General features: G+C 37.9%; 1 protein-coding gene across 2 annotated transcripts; it reads left to right on the top strand.

Annotated features, from left to right (window-relative positions):
- The first annotated feature begins 1048 nt into the window (after nt 1-1048).
- Nucleotides 1049-18777, top strand: LOC5568991. 2 transcript variants are annotated; one of them, XM_021853882.1, is made up of 7 exons: nt 1049-1228; nt 10657-10778; nt 13753-13975; nt 14134-14271; nt 14457-15617; nt 18377-18517; nt 18582-18777. In XM_021853882.1, exons 2-7 carry the CDS (start codon nt 10667-10669, stop codon nt 18697-18699), a joined length of 1893 nt encoding a protein of 630 aa, XP_021709574.1. In that variant the 5' UTR covers nt 1049-1228; nt 10657-10666; the 3' UTR covers nt 18700-18777. The 2 variants fall into 2 exon arrangements, with proteins under 2 accessions (XP_021709574.1, XP_021709575.1); XM_021853883.1 differs by lacking the exon at nt 1049-1228 and adding an exon at nt 7464-7487 and having other exon boundaries at nt 18582-18769.
- Nucleotides 18778-19706: the final 929 nt, after the last annotated feature.

Raw genomic sequence — 19706 nt, 5'->3', positions numbered from 1 at the left:
GACAGCTCCCTTTGATTTGTACGGCAGGCGTTACAGACGTTATGAAATCAGCTCTACTTCTCAGCAGCGTACAGCTAAAGTAATTTCGGTAGCGAAATCATTCCTTGACCGTTTCTTTTCCTATCCTTTTGCACAGTACTTATGATCAGCGTACCGGCCATTATGATCTCGCACTGAAAGCCATTGGTAACCGAGTGTGCAGCTCCGTGCATTTCTGAGCAAATGAATGGACCGGGATGAAAACTATCACCACTGGGAGATATAGGAGGATCTTCTCTCCATCGTACCATTCTTGAATAACGTGTAAATCCATTGGTTTGTTCGGTAACTACAAGCTACATACTAGAGATGGTCGGGTCTCGGGTTTCGGGTCGGGTCGGATTCGATGAGAATTGTGAACAGAGTAACAACTTGAAAGCGTTTCTATGCATCGGAAACAATGAATTTATTATCTTTTGGAGCTCGGGTTTTATTCGGGTTTCTCTTAGAAAACTTTTTCGGGTTTCGGGTCGGGTTCGGGTTTGAACAGTGAAAATTTTTCGGGTTCGGATCGGGTGCGGGTTTGCTTTTCAATTATTGTCTCGGGTTCGGGTCGGGTCCGGGTTTGAAGAATAAAATAATTCGGGTTCGGGTTTGAAAAAAGTGAAACCCGACCATCTCTACTACATACTCGTTTAGGGTTCATTCAAATATTACGTAACGCAAAAAATGTCAATTTTAGACCCCCTCCCACCCCCACATAACAGCTTTTGTATGGAAAATTTTATTTTTTTGTATGGACCGTAACATTCTGTGAGACCCCCTCCCTCTCCCTGTTGCGTTACGTAATATTTGAACGGCCCCTTACTAATGGCTTTTAGGGTGAGATCACATGAAGCAGAAATAATAACAATTCTCATCGAGTACAAATATCAGCATGCGCTTTGCGTTAAATGCCAACTAACTGTCTGAGTGCAAAATTCTTCGCGTAGAATTTTTATAGTAGTCGCCTATGACGTCATAGTCGCACTTGATAGAGTGTACCTCGTTACTGAATACTTTGGTTCAGTGTCGTGTCAAAACTTTTATAAACAGTAAACAAGTTAGTGCAATTTCTTGTGCAAGTCAAATAATGTCACAGATTTTATAAGTTTTTGAACATTGACGGTCAGTGTTATAATATTTATCGAAGATTGAAATAACATCTACATTTTGGCCACCAGTTTGAACCATCGCAAAGTATTAAATGGTAATTAAATGCTTCCGTCCGTTTCAAAAGTCATGAGGGTCATCATGGTTGCCTTCCTAAAATCACAAAATTTTGAGTATAGGGTAATTGAGTTATACTTGAATACATTGCAGGTACATATTTTGAGCACCACCTGAATTTTACCGCAATAATTGTTCAAAATACATATGTCAGCATGAGTGTAGGGTATATGACACGTAATGGGTCAAATTATTGAATGCGTTTGAATCGTCCAAATATTATCACTTTCAACTAGGGTATCCGTCTTGTTATGGAGGACCCATGCACGGTAATTTATATCGTATATCAATGTCCAAAACCTAAATATTGACATATTTTAGAAAATATGAAGTGTTGAAACTATCATGTATCTGGAGTAATAGCAGGGCTGTTACACCAGTCGCGAGTTTAGCAATTTTCCCGGGATTTCCGTTTTCCGGGAAATAGTTTTCTGTTTCTCGGAAAATTTGGCACTTTTGATCTGCCCTTAGATTTTTCCCAGCATTTGCATTTATAAGCCTCTATTGCTTTCCTTAGCCGAGTGGTTAGAGTCCGCGGCTACAAAGCAAAGCCATGCTGAAGGTGTCTGAGTTCGAATCCCGGTCGGTCCAGGATCTTTTCGTAATGGAAATTTCCTTGACTTCTCTGGCCATAGAGTATAGGGCTCTTCACAAAAATCATTTTCACTCTTCCATGAAATTAGTAAACAACAAGGCCAGTAAACGTCAAAATCCCATACAAAATCAAAACAATGCAGAGGCCTAATATCGTACCTGCCACACGAGATACGAAGGCAAAAATGGCAATTTTGGCAAAGAAAGCTCTCAGTTTTTTTTTGTTGTGAAGGTTAAGCCACTGCGTCCATTGGATTGAACTTTTGTGGCATAAGCTCTCAGTTAATAACTGTGGAAGTGCTCATAACAACATTAAACTGAGAAGCAGGCTTTGTACAAGTGAGGACGTAATGTCAAGAAGAAGAAGAAGCCTCTATTGCGTTCATCACACAGACGTTCCTAAGCAATGTTGCTCAAATGGTCACTGTGTACCCAAGCAGCAATCAGCCCTTACCGCAGGGCTGGTAGTAAGTCACTTTTTAGTGACTTGGTCACTTTTTTCGACCTGGTCACTAAAAAGTTACCATTATAGACAAAAAGTCACTAAAGTCACTTTTTTCAGGAAAATGGTCACTAAAGTCACTTTTTTCGTGATCTGATGATAATGAAATTTAAGGCAGGGATAGCTCTTCAAACATAATCAAAAAGAAATAGATATTTATCATTATCAAGGCAACTATAGTGTGATTTTGAAATAAAAGTGTTAAGATTCTTGACTCAAGTAAAATAGAGACTCCCTACTTACTTTCTGGAAGAATTCAGGTGAATATTTCATATACATGTCCAACGGAAAATGTAAAAATTTGCTGGGAAAAGTTTTGGAGAGATTCTGGCAAAACTTAGGAAGCGACTTCGGGAAGAAATTTTTGTCCGACATATTGCGGGGAAATTTAAAAATTTGGATAGGCTCGCGGAAATAACGCGCAGTGGGCTATCTCCGCACAGAACAAAAATCACATAGTGTGCGTTGAAGGCTGATTGAGAAAAAAAAACATCAATCAATAACTACTTTTCCCATCGTTGGTTGAGCCTTCCAATCAATTCCAATGCTCTTAGGCACCTATGGGGGACGCCAATTGGAATCGCGTAGATGGAGACAGTATACGGGAAATGGGGCATTGATTTCATGAACTCATCATGGGGAGCTTTTCTGTTAAAGTTCGTAAAACATGAATACCGAATCGAATAGTGGCTCACATTTTTACTTATAGAAGAAATAGGCTCAAATCCCATTCCCATTTCAATTGAAAACTTTAAACACGAACGTAGGCGAAATTATATTAGTAGAACTGCGCCCCACAGCGGACTTCTCAGTACTTAGATGTTTATGAAATTATCACACTTTTTGTTTGACGCCTGGATGCAAATTTGAAATAATGCTTCGTGTGTTCATAGCATACAATTCACCGTCGTCGATGTGATCTCTAAATTTGTTCCTGATTGTCACGCCAATCAAAACAATCACACCTAACGACGAGCAAGGCTGACTTAGATGTTAAGCCTGGAAAATTTAGTAGCCTGAGTGTTTCAATTTTCCAGGAATCAAAATTTTTCTTGCAACGCCTAATATTTTGATAAATTTTGACACAAAGCGGACTAATATCTAACAGACATGCTGAATAAATTACCAGTGAACTTTCTGCAGTAATCTACGGTTATAGAAGGAATCCTAAACCTGCCTCCTGAAAGAACATCATAAGAAATAATAACAAAAATTCAAAGAGTTTGTCATAAACTCGTCCAGGATTTCAATAGCGAGTACTAGTTTTGCTAGGAACCATTGCAAATATTACATTAGATATTCCAACATATAAACTATACATGTTTTCATTGATTATCCATTGGCAGTTTTATACGCGACTATGGTCAACTCTTTCTATACAAAAAAAAAACACGTTACTATAATGAATTCTTGAACATTTTTATTGGACGATAATAATTAATAAATGATGGTATCAGTGACCCTAACTTCAAATCCACCTGTTCATGGAGCAACACATATCCAATTTATATCGTTTATTGTTTGCTTTATGATCTAAGTATTCAAAATTAGTAATTTTAAGGGTTGTAGATCAGATAGAACGTGTGGTTACGAGTCGCCACTGAGTGATATGATTGTTTTCAAAACCTAATTTAGTTATTTCTTTATGCAAGTTAAATCTTTTTGCAAGACATTCATCGAATTTGGTTTGTCTCGAGTTCGCCAATAATCAGTGTTGTTCTAGAGTTACCGTTGTTTATTTGGAAGAAATGGTTTAATTTTACAAAAATTCTGTCGAAAATTTAGCTTGAGTTTTAATTTTTCGTTCATTTTTGAACTTGTAATTCTGTAAGGATTTTTTTTTTCAGAATACTTTGAAATACATTCACGATTTTCACCACAGTTTTGTCTTCAACTAACATTTTTCCACCGATTTATTCCACAGATTTGTTGAGAAATGCTTCTAGTAATTCGTTTTGCATCTCTACTTCAAAATCTTCAATGAATTTTTGCCTGTAAGTTCATCATGAACAGGAATTATTCTAAACATTCTATCACGAGTATCGTAGTACATGTATTTGATTTTTAATTTTTGACTGAAATCAGAAATATAAAATAGTAACCTATATCAAGTTAATGATCGTCTAGTATAAAAAAATGATGTGTGAAATCTCCAATGCGCCATCTTTTTGTCTCATTCCGGATAGCTTATTGCTTAAGATTTGAAATTACTGCAGTTCTTTACATTCTAAATGCACCCAATATGTAGATTGGTTACACAAATAACGTATTTTCATTTCACATACAACTTATTTTCATTTCAAGTCATTTTTATGACTAATACTTGTAATTTTGAAGTCACTTCTAGGTCACTTTTTGGTCACTATTTGGTCACTATTTTGATCATTTTGGTCACTAGAGTCACTATTATTTTGCTGTATAACTGCTACCAGCCCTGCCCTTACCGTAGTTTTGCAGTCTAGTAGTTCAGACACTATCAAACTATGATAAGGCCTGAAATACTACTAGAGTGGTTAGAGTGAAGAACGAAATAGTTTTATTAAAAGGTCCTCATTTCATCACTCACTATCGACACTTTTATTTTCGACACTATCACGTATATCACCGATTATCACTCATCAACTTTTGTAATAACTTCTGATATGCTTTCCATTATATCACTTTTCTCTATCAAATTTTCATCAAAATTACAAATTTATTGTTATTACCATATACCATCTGTTATCATTACTAAGTAATAAAAAGATATTCAATTTAAATTTTTCATTATTTTTGTTGCTGTAGAGTCATTACTATTCAAACTACGATTTAGCGCTACGATCAAGAAAAAATCACTTCGATCCATTCTTCTCCACTCGCTGTCATTATAAATATTTTAATAATGCATGTGTGAAGAACTAGGCAATAGTGTTTATATTCAGAGAAAAGTGGGGCAAGTGAAAAGTTTACCGTTTGGAACAATAAATTCAAAAAACAAACAGTTATATTCACGATTTCTATTAGCTTTAACATTTTTTAAGGCTTCCCAATGAACAATAACATAAGTAACATGTAAACAAAGAAAATGTTATTCTTTTCACTTGAGTTTTCTTCTGTTCAGTTATGTTAGTTGAAATGATTCGACAACATTATAACTACAACATTTCCAATGTTAGTTCTTACATTATAGGATAGCAATTGCATTTCTGCTCTATAGAATTTCCACCGCTCGTTATTTGTTTTTGAAAAAGTCGGATATGACGTCGGATAACTCTTCGGGAGAAATCAAACGGAATCCTTCAATAACGTATTTAGAATCTTTTTTATGTGGATAGACCTATACCCCATTTTTATGTTTCGAACTAGCTTTACATAGACATTCCACGAGATTTCCGTGTGTTCTCTAATATTGCAACTTTTTAGTCAACGTCTTCCTTTTAATTGGCTGCCCGAAGTAAACATATTAATATTGTAATGTTTGGCAACATCTTTTAGAGAAGTTTCATAATTTCTAATAGCTTTTAACGCTTGAGTATAGTGTTTCTTGAATTATCAGCACGTTATGTTTTTCTATGATAATTGCGAACCATGTTTACTTATGGCTACTTAAAGAGAAAACACAAATTCAATCTCTAATGAGAAACTTTTCACTTGTCCCACCTGATAGGAAAATTGACGGTGTATAAATTAAGTTATTTTTAGGTCTACGTCGAATTAATTCTAAAACTTTTTTTATTGCAGTTTGAAACTGTCACTGAGGACCACTAAGAAGTGGTACAGGAAATTATTTTCCGCAACTTTTCCACTGAAAATATTAAAATAAGATTGTACGCCGCCAACTTGTTACGGAGTAACAATTGACAGGTTAACAATTTTTCGCTCTATTATGCAATAATGGCTGAAAAATCTCAGAAATTTCTTACCTATCGTAATGTTCTCAATGGCCTCAAAGGTTTACGCATGAGTTTAAAACGTTAATTCACATATTCAATAAAATATATCAATTGTTTTCACTTACCCCATTTACCCACTTGCCCCGCGGTACCTTAATCAAATAGTTATTCATCTTTTTGACGATATGATTCTCAAGAAAAAATATATGCAACACAAATTTTTCAATAGATCTATCCATTTTATAAATTAAGGGCTTATTTTAGTTATTAATGCAACAAGTTTCAAAATGATGTTTTTTTCAGCACGAGTTGTACATTTATCCAACGAGGCTCGCCGAAATTGAAATTTAGCGTGATATAATTTGTATACCATCCCTAAGAACACAGAAATATAATGAAAAATAAATTGTTCTGAATCTGGGTATCGCAAAACCGAATTATTTTTAAATTTAATCTCTGACAATTGCTCTTGTCTTGCAATTACTGTACACAAAAATTATGGTAATTTTCATAATAGAGTTTTGATTAAGTTTTATATAGGATTTTCCATATAAACATGGATGTAAAATTTATAGAGATTTCAAAATGGTATAGAACAGTGGTGCTCAACCTGCGACCTACAGTCCGCATGGAATCCTCATGATCTATAAATGCGATCCGTTATTTCGTTGAATACACAGATAAGTTCCTTGTCATTTCAATTTTGAATTGGCTTTAGAAGATGAGCTATACACGTATATGTCATAAATCCGTCATAAGAAATCAATGGAAATTTACAGGATTTTGCCATGAAACCTCAAGAGCTCGGAATGATTCATAGGTGATTTTAAGGAATTCACAGGAACACGACTCTGAAGCACCTCACATGGAATCCACAGGAACCCGCCTAGAATTATCAGAAACCCGCTTAGGGTTCTTATAGACATTGACATATGTCCAAGAGCTGTAATAGAGCGATATTCAAAACTGAAAAGGCAATAGATGGCTCTTTTTCAATGGTAGTAAAAACGAGATCTTGAAGCAAATAAAACACCGCGGAAGTTGAACTAAACACAAAACGTTATGTATTCACTTTACACTTGATTACTTTTTTGATCCAGTTTCCTAATTGCAAGCAATTTACGTTTTTCATTTTTTTTTTCATACGTTTTGACAGTTCTCCGACCACCATTCTTCCATGCGCTTGTGTTGAAAGTTTGAGAAATTTGAGAATCCAGCGTAGCGCGATCAGTGAGTGAAATACAAACATCAGTGTCGCCGCTCGACGGCCGGTAAGAGAAACTGAATGTTCGAATGGTTTTTGTCTGTAATTTTTGCCACTGGCGCCAACTGTTAGCGTTTAAGAACAAAATAAACAGTCATTACCCTATTGTAATCATCAATGGATCATTAAAATAACCAAAACAGCCGCTATGCAAAGCATAGATAGCGCCACCGTAGCCTTGTGTGTTTGACAGAACAGCAGTGCTGTCACAATGTTAAATCCCATATACAGTGGCGCCTTTGTTTTGATGCGTTGAGCACTGACAAAAACTACCTTCAATGATCCATTGGCAAAAATGAGATATTGCTCAAAAATTCTGAAGTCTCCGATAGAAATTTTCAGAAGTCTAGTAATTTCAGGCTACGGCCATTCCATTTGCAGTCCCCAAGTTCCTCTGGAAACCTGTTATGAATCTTCAAGATTTTGCCAGAAATACTCTAGGAATAATAAGAAATCCACAGTAGAAATTTACAGAACGTCTTATAAATCTCGGGAGTTTACTTGGAATCGTTAGGTTTCACGCAGCATCCCCAGTAACCAAATATATATTCTAAGAATCCCATAAGAATGTTGAAAAGCTAGTCCACTAAGATCACGCAGATCCTGCCGAGGCTAGCCTGTCCACATTGCATTGCGTCCGATTGCAAATTATAAAGAAATACAATAGTGGTTTTCACGCCCGATGGTATGGGTGCCCTAGTGTAGATGTAGTTGTGAACCTTAGAGGAAAACAATATGCACTCTGTCTCGAAAAACACCCAGAATCCGTGTATAAATTTTTCAAATTGGGTAATATTTCCATATGCATTTTGATGAGTCTGGAAAGCGTGTGCAAGTTTCTTTGAGGAAAACATAAACAAACTGTGTATGACGAGCGTATGCTAGTCTACGTGTGTTCAAATGTCACTAAGCTCTATACAGTAGATTTATCCTTCAACTAGACAGCTACTGACTGATATCTCAATCAGCAGCTGCAACTCTCTTTATACAAACCAGGTATATATTTGTAATTCAATCACACTTATCCAAACATCATACCTCTCTCGACGAATCTTCCTCACTTTTACCTACGACGATGCATGCTTCTCTACCGACGATTCTTCTACCTGAGGTGCGACACTACCTTTATTCCAACAAAAAACCGATAAAGTCCGCTAGGAATCCCCAGATTTCACTAAATATCGTTGAAAATCCGTTGAAAGCCTGCTAGAAAAACCTAGGACCCCACAGGGATTCTCCAGAATGCAGTTCGGAAGCTCCTAGACCTAGCTAGGGATCCCCAGGATCTCGTAAGAAACATGTTAGTCTATTTGGTGTGGCTCGTATCCTTGATTAAAATACTTGATATGGTACTTCAGCCAGAGTACCACTAGTATGGATAGTCTCTTAGAAAATCGAACATAATACAGAATCTCCAACAAAAAGGGAACGCATAATAATAATCAACGCAGATACAGTGAGAGGCAAAATAAAGTGCCCACCTTACCAGTTTTCGAATTTCTCTCATTGATTTGGTTCAAATTAAAGTTAACACACCTAAATCTTTTGTGATATTTTATTTTTGATGTTCTTTTAAAGTTGCACTTACGAAATTTTGATAAAAAAAAGAATTTTACTTAAAGAAAAAGAAAATCAATTTGTATTGAAAAAAAAGTAGTGACAAAAATAAGTGCCCACTTCCTTCTTGGCCCCAGAAAAGATGATTTAAGAAAAATAAAAAGCAATTTAATAGTTAATGTGTCCTCCTTTGGCCTTAAGGACTTGCTGGAGGCTCTTCGGCATGCTTTTCACCAGGTTTTGTAGGTGTTGTGGATCTAGTTCTTCCCAGGCGCGCTCCAAGGCTTCAAAATAATTATTTTTGTTGGTAACACCAGTTTTTTCAACCCTGGCATCGAGAATCGCCCACAAATTCTCGATGGGGTTGAGGTCTGGGCTTTGTGGAGGCCATTCCAGCGGTTTAATCCGACAAGACCGGAAAAAAGACTTGGTCTTCTTTCCAGTATGCTTCGGGTCGTTGTTCTAGAGAAATATGAATTTCTCTTCAAGGCCCGTCTGGATCAGCGAAACCTCCAGATTTTCCAGCAAGATGTTAATGTAGGAATCTGCCATCATTATTCCGTCGATTTTCACGAGGTTTTCTACTCCACTCCATGAAAAACACCCCCAGACCATCACATTTCCTCCTCCATGCTTCACCGTTCCTTGGATGTGGTGCTCTGCATCACACACGAGCCCGCCGCTCTCGGTTAGACAGCTCGAGCTTCAGGAGCGCCACATCCAAGGAACGGTGACGCATGGAAGTGTGATGTGATGAAATGTGATGGTCTGGGGGTGTTTTTCATGGAGTGGAGTAGGAAGCGTCGTGAAAATCGACGGAATAATGACGGCAGATTCCTACATTAACATCTTGCTGGAAAATCTGGAGGTTTCGCTGATCCAGACGGGCCTTGAAGAGAAATTCATATTTCTCTAGAACAACGACCCGAAGCATACTGGAAAGAAGACCAAGTCTTTCTTCCGGTCTTGTCGGATTAAACCGCTGGAATGGCCTCCACAAAGCCCAGACCTCAACCCCATCGAGAATTTGTGGGCGATTCTCGATGCTAGGGTTGAAAAAACTGGTGTTACCAACAAAAATAATTATTTTGAAGCCTTGGAGCGCGCCTGGGAAGAACTAGATCCACAACACCTACAAAACCTGGTGAAAAGCATGCCGAAGAGCCTCCAGCAAGTCCTTAAGGCCAAAGGAGGACACATTAACTATTAAATTGCTTTTTATTTTTCTTAAATCATCTTTTCTGGGGCCAAGAAGGAAGTGGGCACTTATTTTTGTCACTACTTTTTTTTCAATACAAATTGATTTTCTTTTTCTTTAAGTAAAATTCTTTTTTTTATCAAAATTTCGTAAGTGCAACTTTAAAAGAACATCAAAAATAAAATATCACAAAAGATTTAGGTGTGTTAACTTTAATTTGAACCAAATCAATGAGAGAAATTCGAAAACTGGTAAGGTGGGCACTTTATTTTGCCTCTCACTGTAGTTCAATATACACACTCATAATACAGACAAAGAACTTAAACACTCTCAATCGTAATCATTGCACGCTTCAATGACTTAAACATACAATTTATACGATCGTGTACGTATAGATACATATACATCTTATTTTTTTAAGGAATCCTAAAATGGAACAGTTCTCGCATGATTTAACACTTGCTCTGGAGGAGACATCTCGGTGTGGCGAAACCAAGCATCGATGGGGAATGCGAAGGCGCACACGGTCAACGGGAAATTTGCGTAAGTTAATCAATAAAATCTGTTATTCTATTTTATTTATTTTTTTCTACATAAATTAACTTGATAACCCAACGCCAACAATATTTCGCCAATTCACTCGGTTCATGGCCGCTTCTCTCCATCCTCGATTGCGACCCATGCTCTCCAGGTCTTGGTGCGCCTGGTCAATCCACCTTGCTCGCTGCGCCCCACGCCTTTTTGTTCCGACCGGATTCAAAGCGACCATTCACAGGGCTGTTGTCCGGTGTTCTTGCAACATGCCCTGCCCAGCGTATCCTTCCAGCTTTTGTCACCTTAAGGATACTGGGTTCGTCGTAGTAGCGCTCGTGTTTCATTTTTCGCCGCCATACACTGTTCTCCTGCACGCCGCCGAAGTTCGTTCGGCGTTCAAAAACCCCGAGTGCTTGCAAGTCCTCCTGACCATAGTACACGTATTCTGCCCGTAGAGGACTACCGGTCTTATGAGCGTTTTGTACACCGAGCAGTTTCTCCTGGAGCCCATTGACGATGCGCCTTCGGATTTCACGACTAACTAAATTCAAAGGTATTTCCGTCTATCCTGACCCTGTTTCCTAGGCGGGCTCTGTCGCGCTTAGTTCCGCCTACCAGCATGTAGCATCAGTGCACCAGTAGTTGTTCATGCATCTATTTCCGCTCATTATTTTTTTATATTGAAATAGGAACAGTTAGAAGCAGCAACACACGCAAATAAATATTTTTTATAAACGTTTTTCCAATTCACTTTAATTTGCCGATGATTACCTATACTTTGCGCTACATCGTGACATATTTCGTAACATTATTTTTGATCGACTAAAATGTTTTTAAAATAAACATTTGAAAACATAACTTCCCTTAAATGAGCGGAAACCGGTGCACTGATACTATTTTGTTTTCAACGCATTTACCACCAGTCCGACTCTTGTTGCTTCGCGTTTCAGGCGGGTGAACAATTGTGCCACCGTTTGAAATTTTCTCCCAATAATATCCATGTCGTTCGCGAAGCAAATGAATTGTCCGGATATCGTGAAAATCGTGCCTCGACTGTTAAGTCTTCGCATGACACCTTTAAGCACAATATTGAACAACGTTCTTCGTGTATGGGAAGGTATGGGTTCCAACTAGGTGGCAGCATTCCAGAATTGGCCTTATATGTAATATACAATAGTATAGTTTGGCTATTGAAAATTATTGCTGAACCCCGTAACGAAGCCAAGCATACCGTTTGGTTTGTTTATTATAAAATTGTAATGTTCTACAAAAGTAAGTTTTGAATCTAAACTTACGCCCAAATCCCTTACAATTTTACACTTTTGCATTAATTGATTTCCTAAAAAATACTTCAATTGGGCTGCCCAAAATGTATTGAATAAGCCATATTCATTTAGCACCACCGCATAGATAGGGGTGATCGGGTCAATATGGGCCGCCTAAGGAAAACGTCATGGAATGCATAGAAAAACAGCAAAAATTTTGGTTTAAATGCAAGTGACTTATACCATAAAATGTTATCTTCCATGTTACGTCGATAATTAATGTTAACATCAACTTGCAAATTATTTCAGGAACTTTTTGGAAAACCATGTTTTTCTACGTGGTCACCAACCATATGGAGCATTATGAGCCACCCTACGGGGCAGAATGAGCCACCTCATTAAATCGAATGATTTTTATTCAAAACAGTATAGAGAAGAGTTAGTGGTGAAGAGTGCATTATTGGAAAGGAAATTGTATTATCTTTGCTTGAAGTTATTGATTTTAGCGGCTTATTTTTTAAAGATACATAATACATAGTAAACAGACCATGTAATACTAGTACCAAATTGCGATACTTGGTTCAACGTATTTTCTAGCAAAGTGTTCCACTTGTAATGGTGCAGAAAGATGACTATGCAGTAAAAAATAATCTGATATATTTAGGCAATTCATTTTTATGTTCAAAATATCGTTTGTTTTGCTTAAATCTTGGTGGCTCATTTTGCCCCGCCCCTTCATCTTGAAAATAATATATTGTTTTTCAATAACTTTGTTTAGGAACAATTCTAATTTCGCTCACAAACTGTTCATTATGATCAGAAGTTTCAATGGATTGGTAAAATTTACCGGAATTATAAATATAATTGTCTTACAGGCTTAATTAAAAACCGCCAAAATTATAAGCTTTTCATGACGAAGGACAAATTGGTACATTTTTGTACATATCTTGAGTGTTCAAACGAATATTCTTACGGTTTTTATTGTGGTGGCTATTTGAGGCATCCTCAAGCAGATCATAATGACACTAGACATTAAAATACTGTTCTTGAGGTCAAAACCGGGGTGGCTCATATTGCCCCGTATGTTCATATTGCCCCCATTGCCCCTAACTCATTTTGCATATATCGATCAGGGAAAAATACAAACTTGAACACAGCCCACGTTTTGCAGTCTCTATTTAGGTTGAATGTTCATATAGAGACAACAAAGAGTGTAAATTTTTATATTCATAGTAAAGTAGATATATATTAACCTCTACAATAACTTGCCCGTCTTATTCAGCAGACATATAGGTCTATACGCCGACGGTCAGCTGTTTGTTTTCCCGCCTTTGGTGGTATCACCAATTCCTATCGCCTCCATACATTCTGGAAGATTCCTTGATCTATGTAGTGTTGCGTCGTGATTTGAACATGTCTTAATCCACGATGATTGCCGATTTTTGGGATACCATCGGGTTTGGAGCTATATTTGTCGCAAATGATTACGAAATTTCCTCCAGCTCTTTGTTTGTTCACCACTTCTTCCCTTTCTTCTGTCGCATACGGCGCCGGGCTAATGTCGGTTCCCTAAATGTCATTTGCCTGAACGCGTGGTCCCCCAGTGTGGTGAACGAATCAGTCATCGTCACCCTTATTTGTCGACACAATCAGTTTATAAGTCTTAATTTCCGATATAATAAAAAAACAAGTGAAACTTATTCCATTATTTTTTTCAGCTTGTGCTCCTCAGCCCACGGAAGATAGCTCTAGCAGCCCAGCAGATCAATTGGAAATAAATACTAGCCAAAACTCGCCACAACTCAGTGGAGCCAACAATCACATTCAAAGTGATTCTGATGATCGACATGCCCTTGCTTTTGCATTCCGATCGCGACAAACCCCGCACATGCCAGGGAATTTCGAATCGGATTCATTCAATGAAAATTTCAGTCCTGCAAGGTAAGTTTGGATGCTATAATAGACAATTTCCAATACCGAAATCCTTTTCGAAAAATTGCTCCTACAGAGAATCTCAACCACTAAATGACTATCACTGCCCAGCAATAATCTAAAAAATATATTTATGAAGCAAACTGATTTGATTTCACCTTTTATAGACCAAATATTCGACGAAAGCGAAAATTCAAGAGGATGGCAGTAGGGTATGAACCAACGCTCTCAACGACTGCTGTTTCAAACAGTTCCATTTTTCCAGCCATTGTGAAGAAACGAGCATTCAATCATGAAACCCTCAGGTATGTTTTACCCAAAGCTGGTTTTAGTATATGTTATTGTCAGAGTACCTCTTTCAATGACTCACAAAATATCTATCTAGTCCGGTCTGTTTGAATAGGTACCGACAAAATAAACCTTTAGTAAGCGTTATCAAAAGGAAGTGGATTTTGATTATAAAAATACATTTATGTTTATTTATTTGCAGAAGCAGCCTATTTTTCTGTGGAAAAAGGAAGCGAAGTCATCGTGATCGATATTTTGACTACGAAACATATAAACAGCACTCGAGTAGCGTTCCAAGACAAAGAGATTTATTTTCTCCAAAATCTTCATCATACCTTGAGGGAAAAACACGCAATAGAGCTGCATCTTTCTCCTCTGGTGTCTCGTTGAACAGGAGTATTATTTCCAAGATAGAAAAAATGTCTCAGACATCGGATAGGAACCTGAAACTGTGTTTTCAATTCTCTACGCCGTCCAGTAAAAAGGTAGATGTAGTTGACGGAGCCGTGATGCAACCTAACGAGAGTAGGCTCGATTCAATGTGCTGTTCGGACGAAAACGAAATCACTTCCAAAAGTATCCAGACATTTCCTACAGATATACCAGCTTTAATACTGAACACAGACAACACTACCAAGTCGCAAACGCAAACGCTGCATTCAACGAAACAAAAGACAAATAGCTTGGAGCCTGTATGTGATATTCAGTCACGTCGTATGAAAAGCAAACGAACTTCAAAATCACATAAAGTTAAACAAAATCTGAAGCAGGAAATGATGCAGGTGCAGTTTGACGACCGGATGAGTTGTAATCTAAGCGATTTGTTGAGCTCAAGTTCATTGAGTTCAAGTGATTCAGAAACCGTTAATACTAACGAATCTGATCACGAAGGCGATGATGAGCTAACCGATTGGCCTGGAAACGAAGGGATGGTTAATTTCGCTTCCAAAAACGATTTTAAGCGAGCAAACAAAACTCGTGTAATGAAACCATCCCTTCCGCAAATTAAACAACAGGACGACATTCAGGATGATGATACTTTGATGTCTACAGATGACAACGTTATTCGTAAACTAACAAGCTACGACGATATAGAAGCAACAGCGCAGCCTTCCCATGGTGGGTTGAAATATTCCCCTGGATCATCAGAGGATCTACCATTGGATCAACAAAATTCAGTTATCACCATTACTGGACATCCATCTACAAGTCGAGTGGAGCTCAATACCGAAGGTCCCAATGATTTCTTTCCGTCTCAAGATATGTTCACTGATATTCGAGAAATACGAGCCGGGTGCAGAAGGATACGCGAGGAACGACCAAGTTTTTCTATTATTTCCAGTGCAAATGAACTTTTAGCAAGGTATGTAAAATATGAACTATGAATAATGCATACATAAATGTTTATGAAAGGTTTTCATTGTGATAGCCACTAGTGAGCCGTTCCCTATTTCCAATATAGATAAGATAAAAACTTATCCATTTAATTAGGGTGGGTTAAGCTGGAGCATTTTGATCACCGTAAGGAAAAGTTGATAAAAATCCTGGAAATACAGTCAACTCTCCCTTACTCGATATTGAAGGGACCATCGAGGTAGGGAGGTATCGAGTTACAGAACACAAAACCAGTGCAACTGCGATCCAAGGGACCATCGAGTTAGCCATGTAAACCAACTGTTACTATGGTTCTCTAACTCGATATCGAGATACGGAATATCGAGTAAGGGAGTGTTAGGTGTATTATGGAATCATCGGGTTTTTGTATGAATTCTAACAATTTTCAGACCAATATACACTACATTCATGGCTGATTTCCGTTTCCTTTTTAAATTGTAACCAACCAACCAGTGATTTATGTTTTTCATAAAATTGGTAATAACTTTCACATTTTCTGATAATGCAGCCTTTAACAACCTAACTATAATCTATTAGACCATTGAACACCCCTTTGGTTGCAAACATAGCACATAGAATAAAAAAAAAATATTCGCCTTTGTTTCTTTATCAGAATGAGTGTGGGTCAGCGAATGTTACAAACAGGGCCAAGCAGTTTGCCCGGCCTGAGACCCTTCAAGGGAAGAGTTAATTTGAAGAAACTTGGGAAGAAAGCTGACTGGCTGCGTTAAATAAGCCGTTGTATTTTTCGGCAGAGGTTAAAGGCCATCAATATTACTAAAGTTCCAAATACAAATTCCAAGAATCGGAAGAGTTGTACCGTAGTCTCATGCGCATAGATGACACAAACGTTTAGCATGCATGCTTATTACTTACTCTACCATGGACTAACGAGTTGCGGGTGGTTTTACGGATGGTGAGGGTGGACTAGTGGTGGACACGGATCTACATGGGCATCTACTCCGGCCTGCACACGATCACGGATGCGATCAACGGTCCATTTCGTTGGTCCTCACTGGATCCGCGGACTTAGCGCGAACACGGCACGTGCGTTCGATCGTCTCCTCCAGTCTTCCCATGAACAGAATCGATGTGCAACTTTGGTTTGAACCAATGGCGATTCCCTAACCTCAAATCTACCTGTTCTACGAATAAAAATTCTTGAATTTTAGCAACAAATTTGCATCCATTGAGAAGGGATCTGTTAGAAAGGACGATTTCAATAATTTACTGTTTGGTTTATAATTTAATTCTGCTGAATTAACCATTTTTAGATTCGTAGAATAGGTAAAAAGTGAGGTTACGAGTCGCCTCTGGGAACCTTGCAACTTATTTTGAATCACAAACGCGCTTCGTCTCTGTACCAGTGTATCAAACCGAACCCGATACCGAAGCAGGTTCAAGTTCGAGCGTTTCGGTTTGCACACGAGAACAGAGTACCTACAAGAAGAGTACGAAACCGCCTGAACCAACGTGTTCGGTGTTCGTTTGGGAAGACTGGTCTCCTCGCTTGTTGGCGGTTGGGTTGCTGACACGGATGAAATTGCTGACGCTGACGATAACGGTGATGGCGGCCTGCCTTTCTAGGACGCGATCCTCTTCTGGGCACGTGTGCCCCGGGAATCCTCCAAAATCGAAAAGTGGGATCAGTATTGACAAACTCACACTCAAATCTCAATCAATGATCTCTCCTACGAGAGCAAACTCATTAGTGATCTGTTTCGCAAATCTTTTGCTTGAGTATTTCATGCAAAATCACTCAATAACACTCAAACCGTAAAAACATGATTCAATTATAAAACCCTTCAATACGCATGAAAACCGTATGTTGTTGTTTACGTTAGATAGGATTACTATAATTCTACAATACTAATAAGAACTAATTGCTTCAAAATTGAGTCAAAAAGATGTTTTTTTGACTGCTGAATTGCGTGATGGACAACTCACTCTTGAAAAATCTCAAGCGTGAGTTATGAGAATTTGAGTTTCTCACAACACTTAAGAGTGGGGGTTTAGTGGTTGGTCGTGTGCCGGCAATGGCTTCTACTGTCACGAATCCTACACACTAAAAAACCCAAACATAGCACCAATTCATCTTCTTACCCTTAATTCTGTTTGCACACACGCACTAATTCCACCTATTATTTTCCAAAATTTAATGGATATTACAAGAAATGCAACTGGGAAAGGGAAAGATAATTAGCTACTCCTACTTAGAATCTTCATGTAGTTTCACACCTAATAGAAAAAACCACAACGCGAAACAAGTAAATCAACCACAGTTCGAAACGAAGTGGACGATCAAGGCTGGGAGATGTCCTCAGATACCCGCTAAATTGTGACCTTCGGCCGAAATGGGAGGAAGTCCAATTTCGCGAGTGCTAAATTCTCAAAATTTGGAACCGAAACTTCAAAGGATTTTGACCTCTCTTTCTAACGGCCAAATTCTTAAATTACAAAGCTATTTGTTATAGACAAACAAATTAATGATTTATTTTTCAAACATTCAATTTTAGATTTATTATTATTTATTCTTAGAATTGCTTTTAATTTCTTAGGGAACTTCTTCAACAATCTTACATTTTACCCCAGCCTTCTTGCTTCGCCTACCCCTAATGGCTTGCTCAGCCAATGTCAAGAATCATTATCCTCTACTTGCTTCCTCCTCCATTTTCCCATTACCTCACCTTAATTACAATAAATTAAGTAACAACATATTTTTTTCAGGTTTCTTCAAAATGATCAACAGCAAGTATTGACTCTTTTTGATATTAATACAACAGAACATGAGAAGCTTTTTGGATTGTCGAAGTTATATTCGTTAACGATGCAACTGAAGAATGGATGTGTTATTCTGAGCAAAACGAGGTAAGGTTGAATTTAAACGATTTGTCTGTTAATCTTTTCTATTTTTTTTTTGTTTTCTTCATAGTAACACGATGCAATCGGTGCGAGTGGATCATACCCATTTACCTAAGAGCATTGCTGATTTCAAACGCCGTTGTTATGGGGATACAGAAGATCTTCATTTAACAAATCTACCTGAATAGACTAAACGGATCCGGTCCGCTTGTAAATAAAACCGTATTGAATCCTATTTCTAAGAAATAAAACATGTCACAACCTAATTCAGATTGTTTTGGTAATCGAAACTTAATTAGAAGCTCCTGGATACACAAAGTAAATCGGTGTGAAGTGAATGTAAACATGAACGCATTTAATCGTAATTTGTATGGTACAACATTGTACGGTAGAAACTAACATTTTAGGGAGGTAACTTAAAACGGATCTGGTGAAGTGGTTAGAACACACGCCTCTCACGCCGAGGACCTGGGATCGAATCCCATCCCCGAGATAGTCACTAAAAATTTCAGTGACGACTTCCTTCGGAAGGGAAGTAAAGCCGTTGGTCCCGAGATGAACTAGCCCAGGGTTAAAAATCTCGTTAATAAAGACAGAAAAAAAAAGATGCACCGTGAACATAGTGATTTGTTCTGAAATGCCAAGGTAGTTTTGAGGATGGGCGTAATCAGCTAAAATAGTAATTTTTACCACAGATTTTTTTCCCGTGAATGTTATTTCTTACAGAATTCCTGGTAGAAACTCTGGACCGATCCTTGGAGGAATCTATGAAGAAAAAAATCCTAAAGGTATTTCAAGAGGACTACCTGAAAAATCCTTGGAGGAATCCATGGGAAAATTTTTGGAGTAATCGCTTAAGAATTATCTAGAGTAATCCTTGAAGAGGTTGGCCTAATGTAACTACTGGAGAAAACCTTGGAGATTTCTTGGAGGAATCTCAGAAAGTGTTTCTAGGAATATCAGGAGAAATCGCTTGAAGAATCCCGGGTGCAATCTCTGAATGAATTCCTGGGATAGTTCCTAGACGAATCTTTGGAGAAATCCCATTAGGCATTACTACAGGAAATCCTTGCGAAATCTCTAGAGGTTTTCCTAGAGGAATCACTGGAATCATTCCTCCCTTGGAGGAATCCTGACATAAGTACTGGAGTAATTACTGAAGGATTTCTTGATACCCTTACGAAACCGATATAAA

This window comes from Aedes aegypti, chromosome 3 (assembly GCF_002204515.2).
Source record: "Aedes aegypti strain LVP_AGWG chromosome 3, AaegL5.0 Primary Assembly, whole genome shotgun sequence".
NCBI classification, from domain to species: domain Eukaryota; kingdom Metazoa; phylum Arthropoda; class Insecta; order Diptera; family Culicidae; genus Aedes; species Aedes aegypti.
This window is presented reverse-complemented; position numbering and strand designations above follow the sequence as displayed.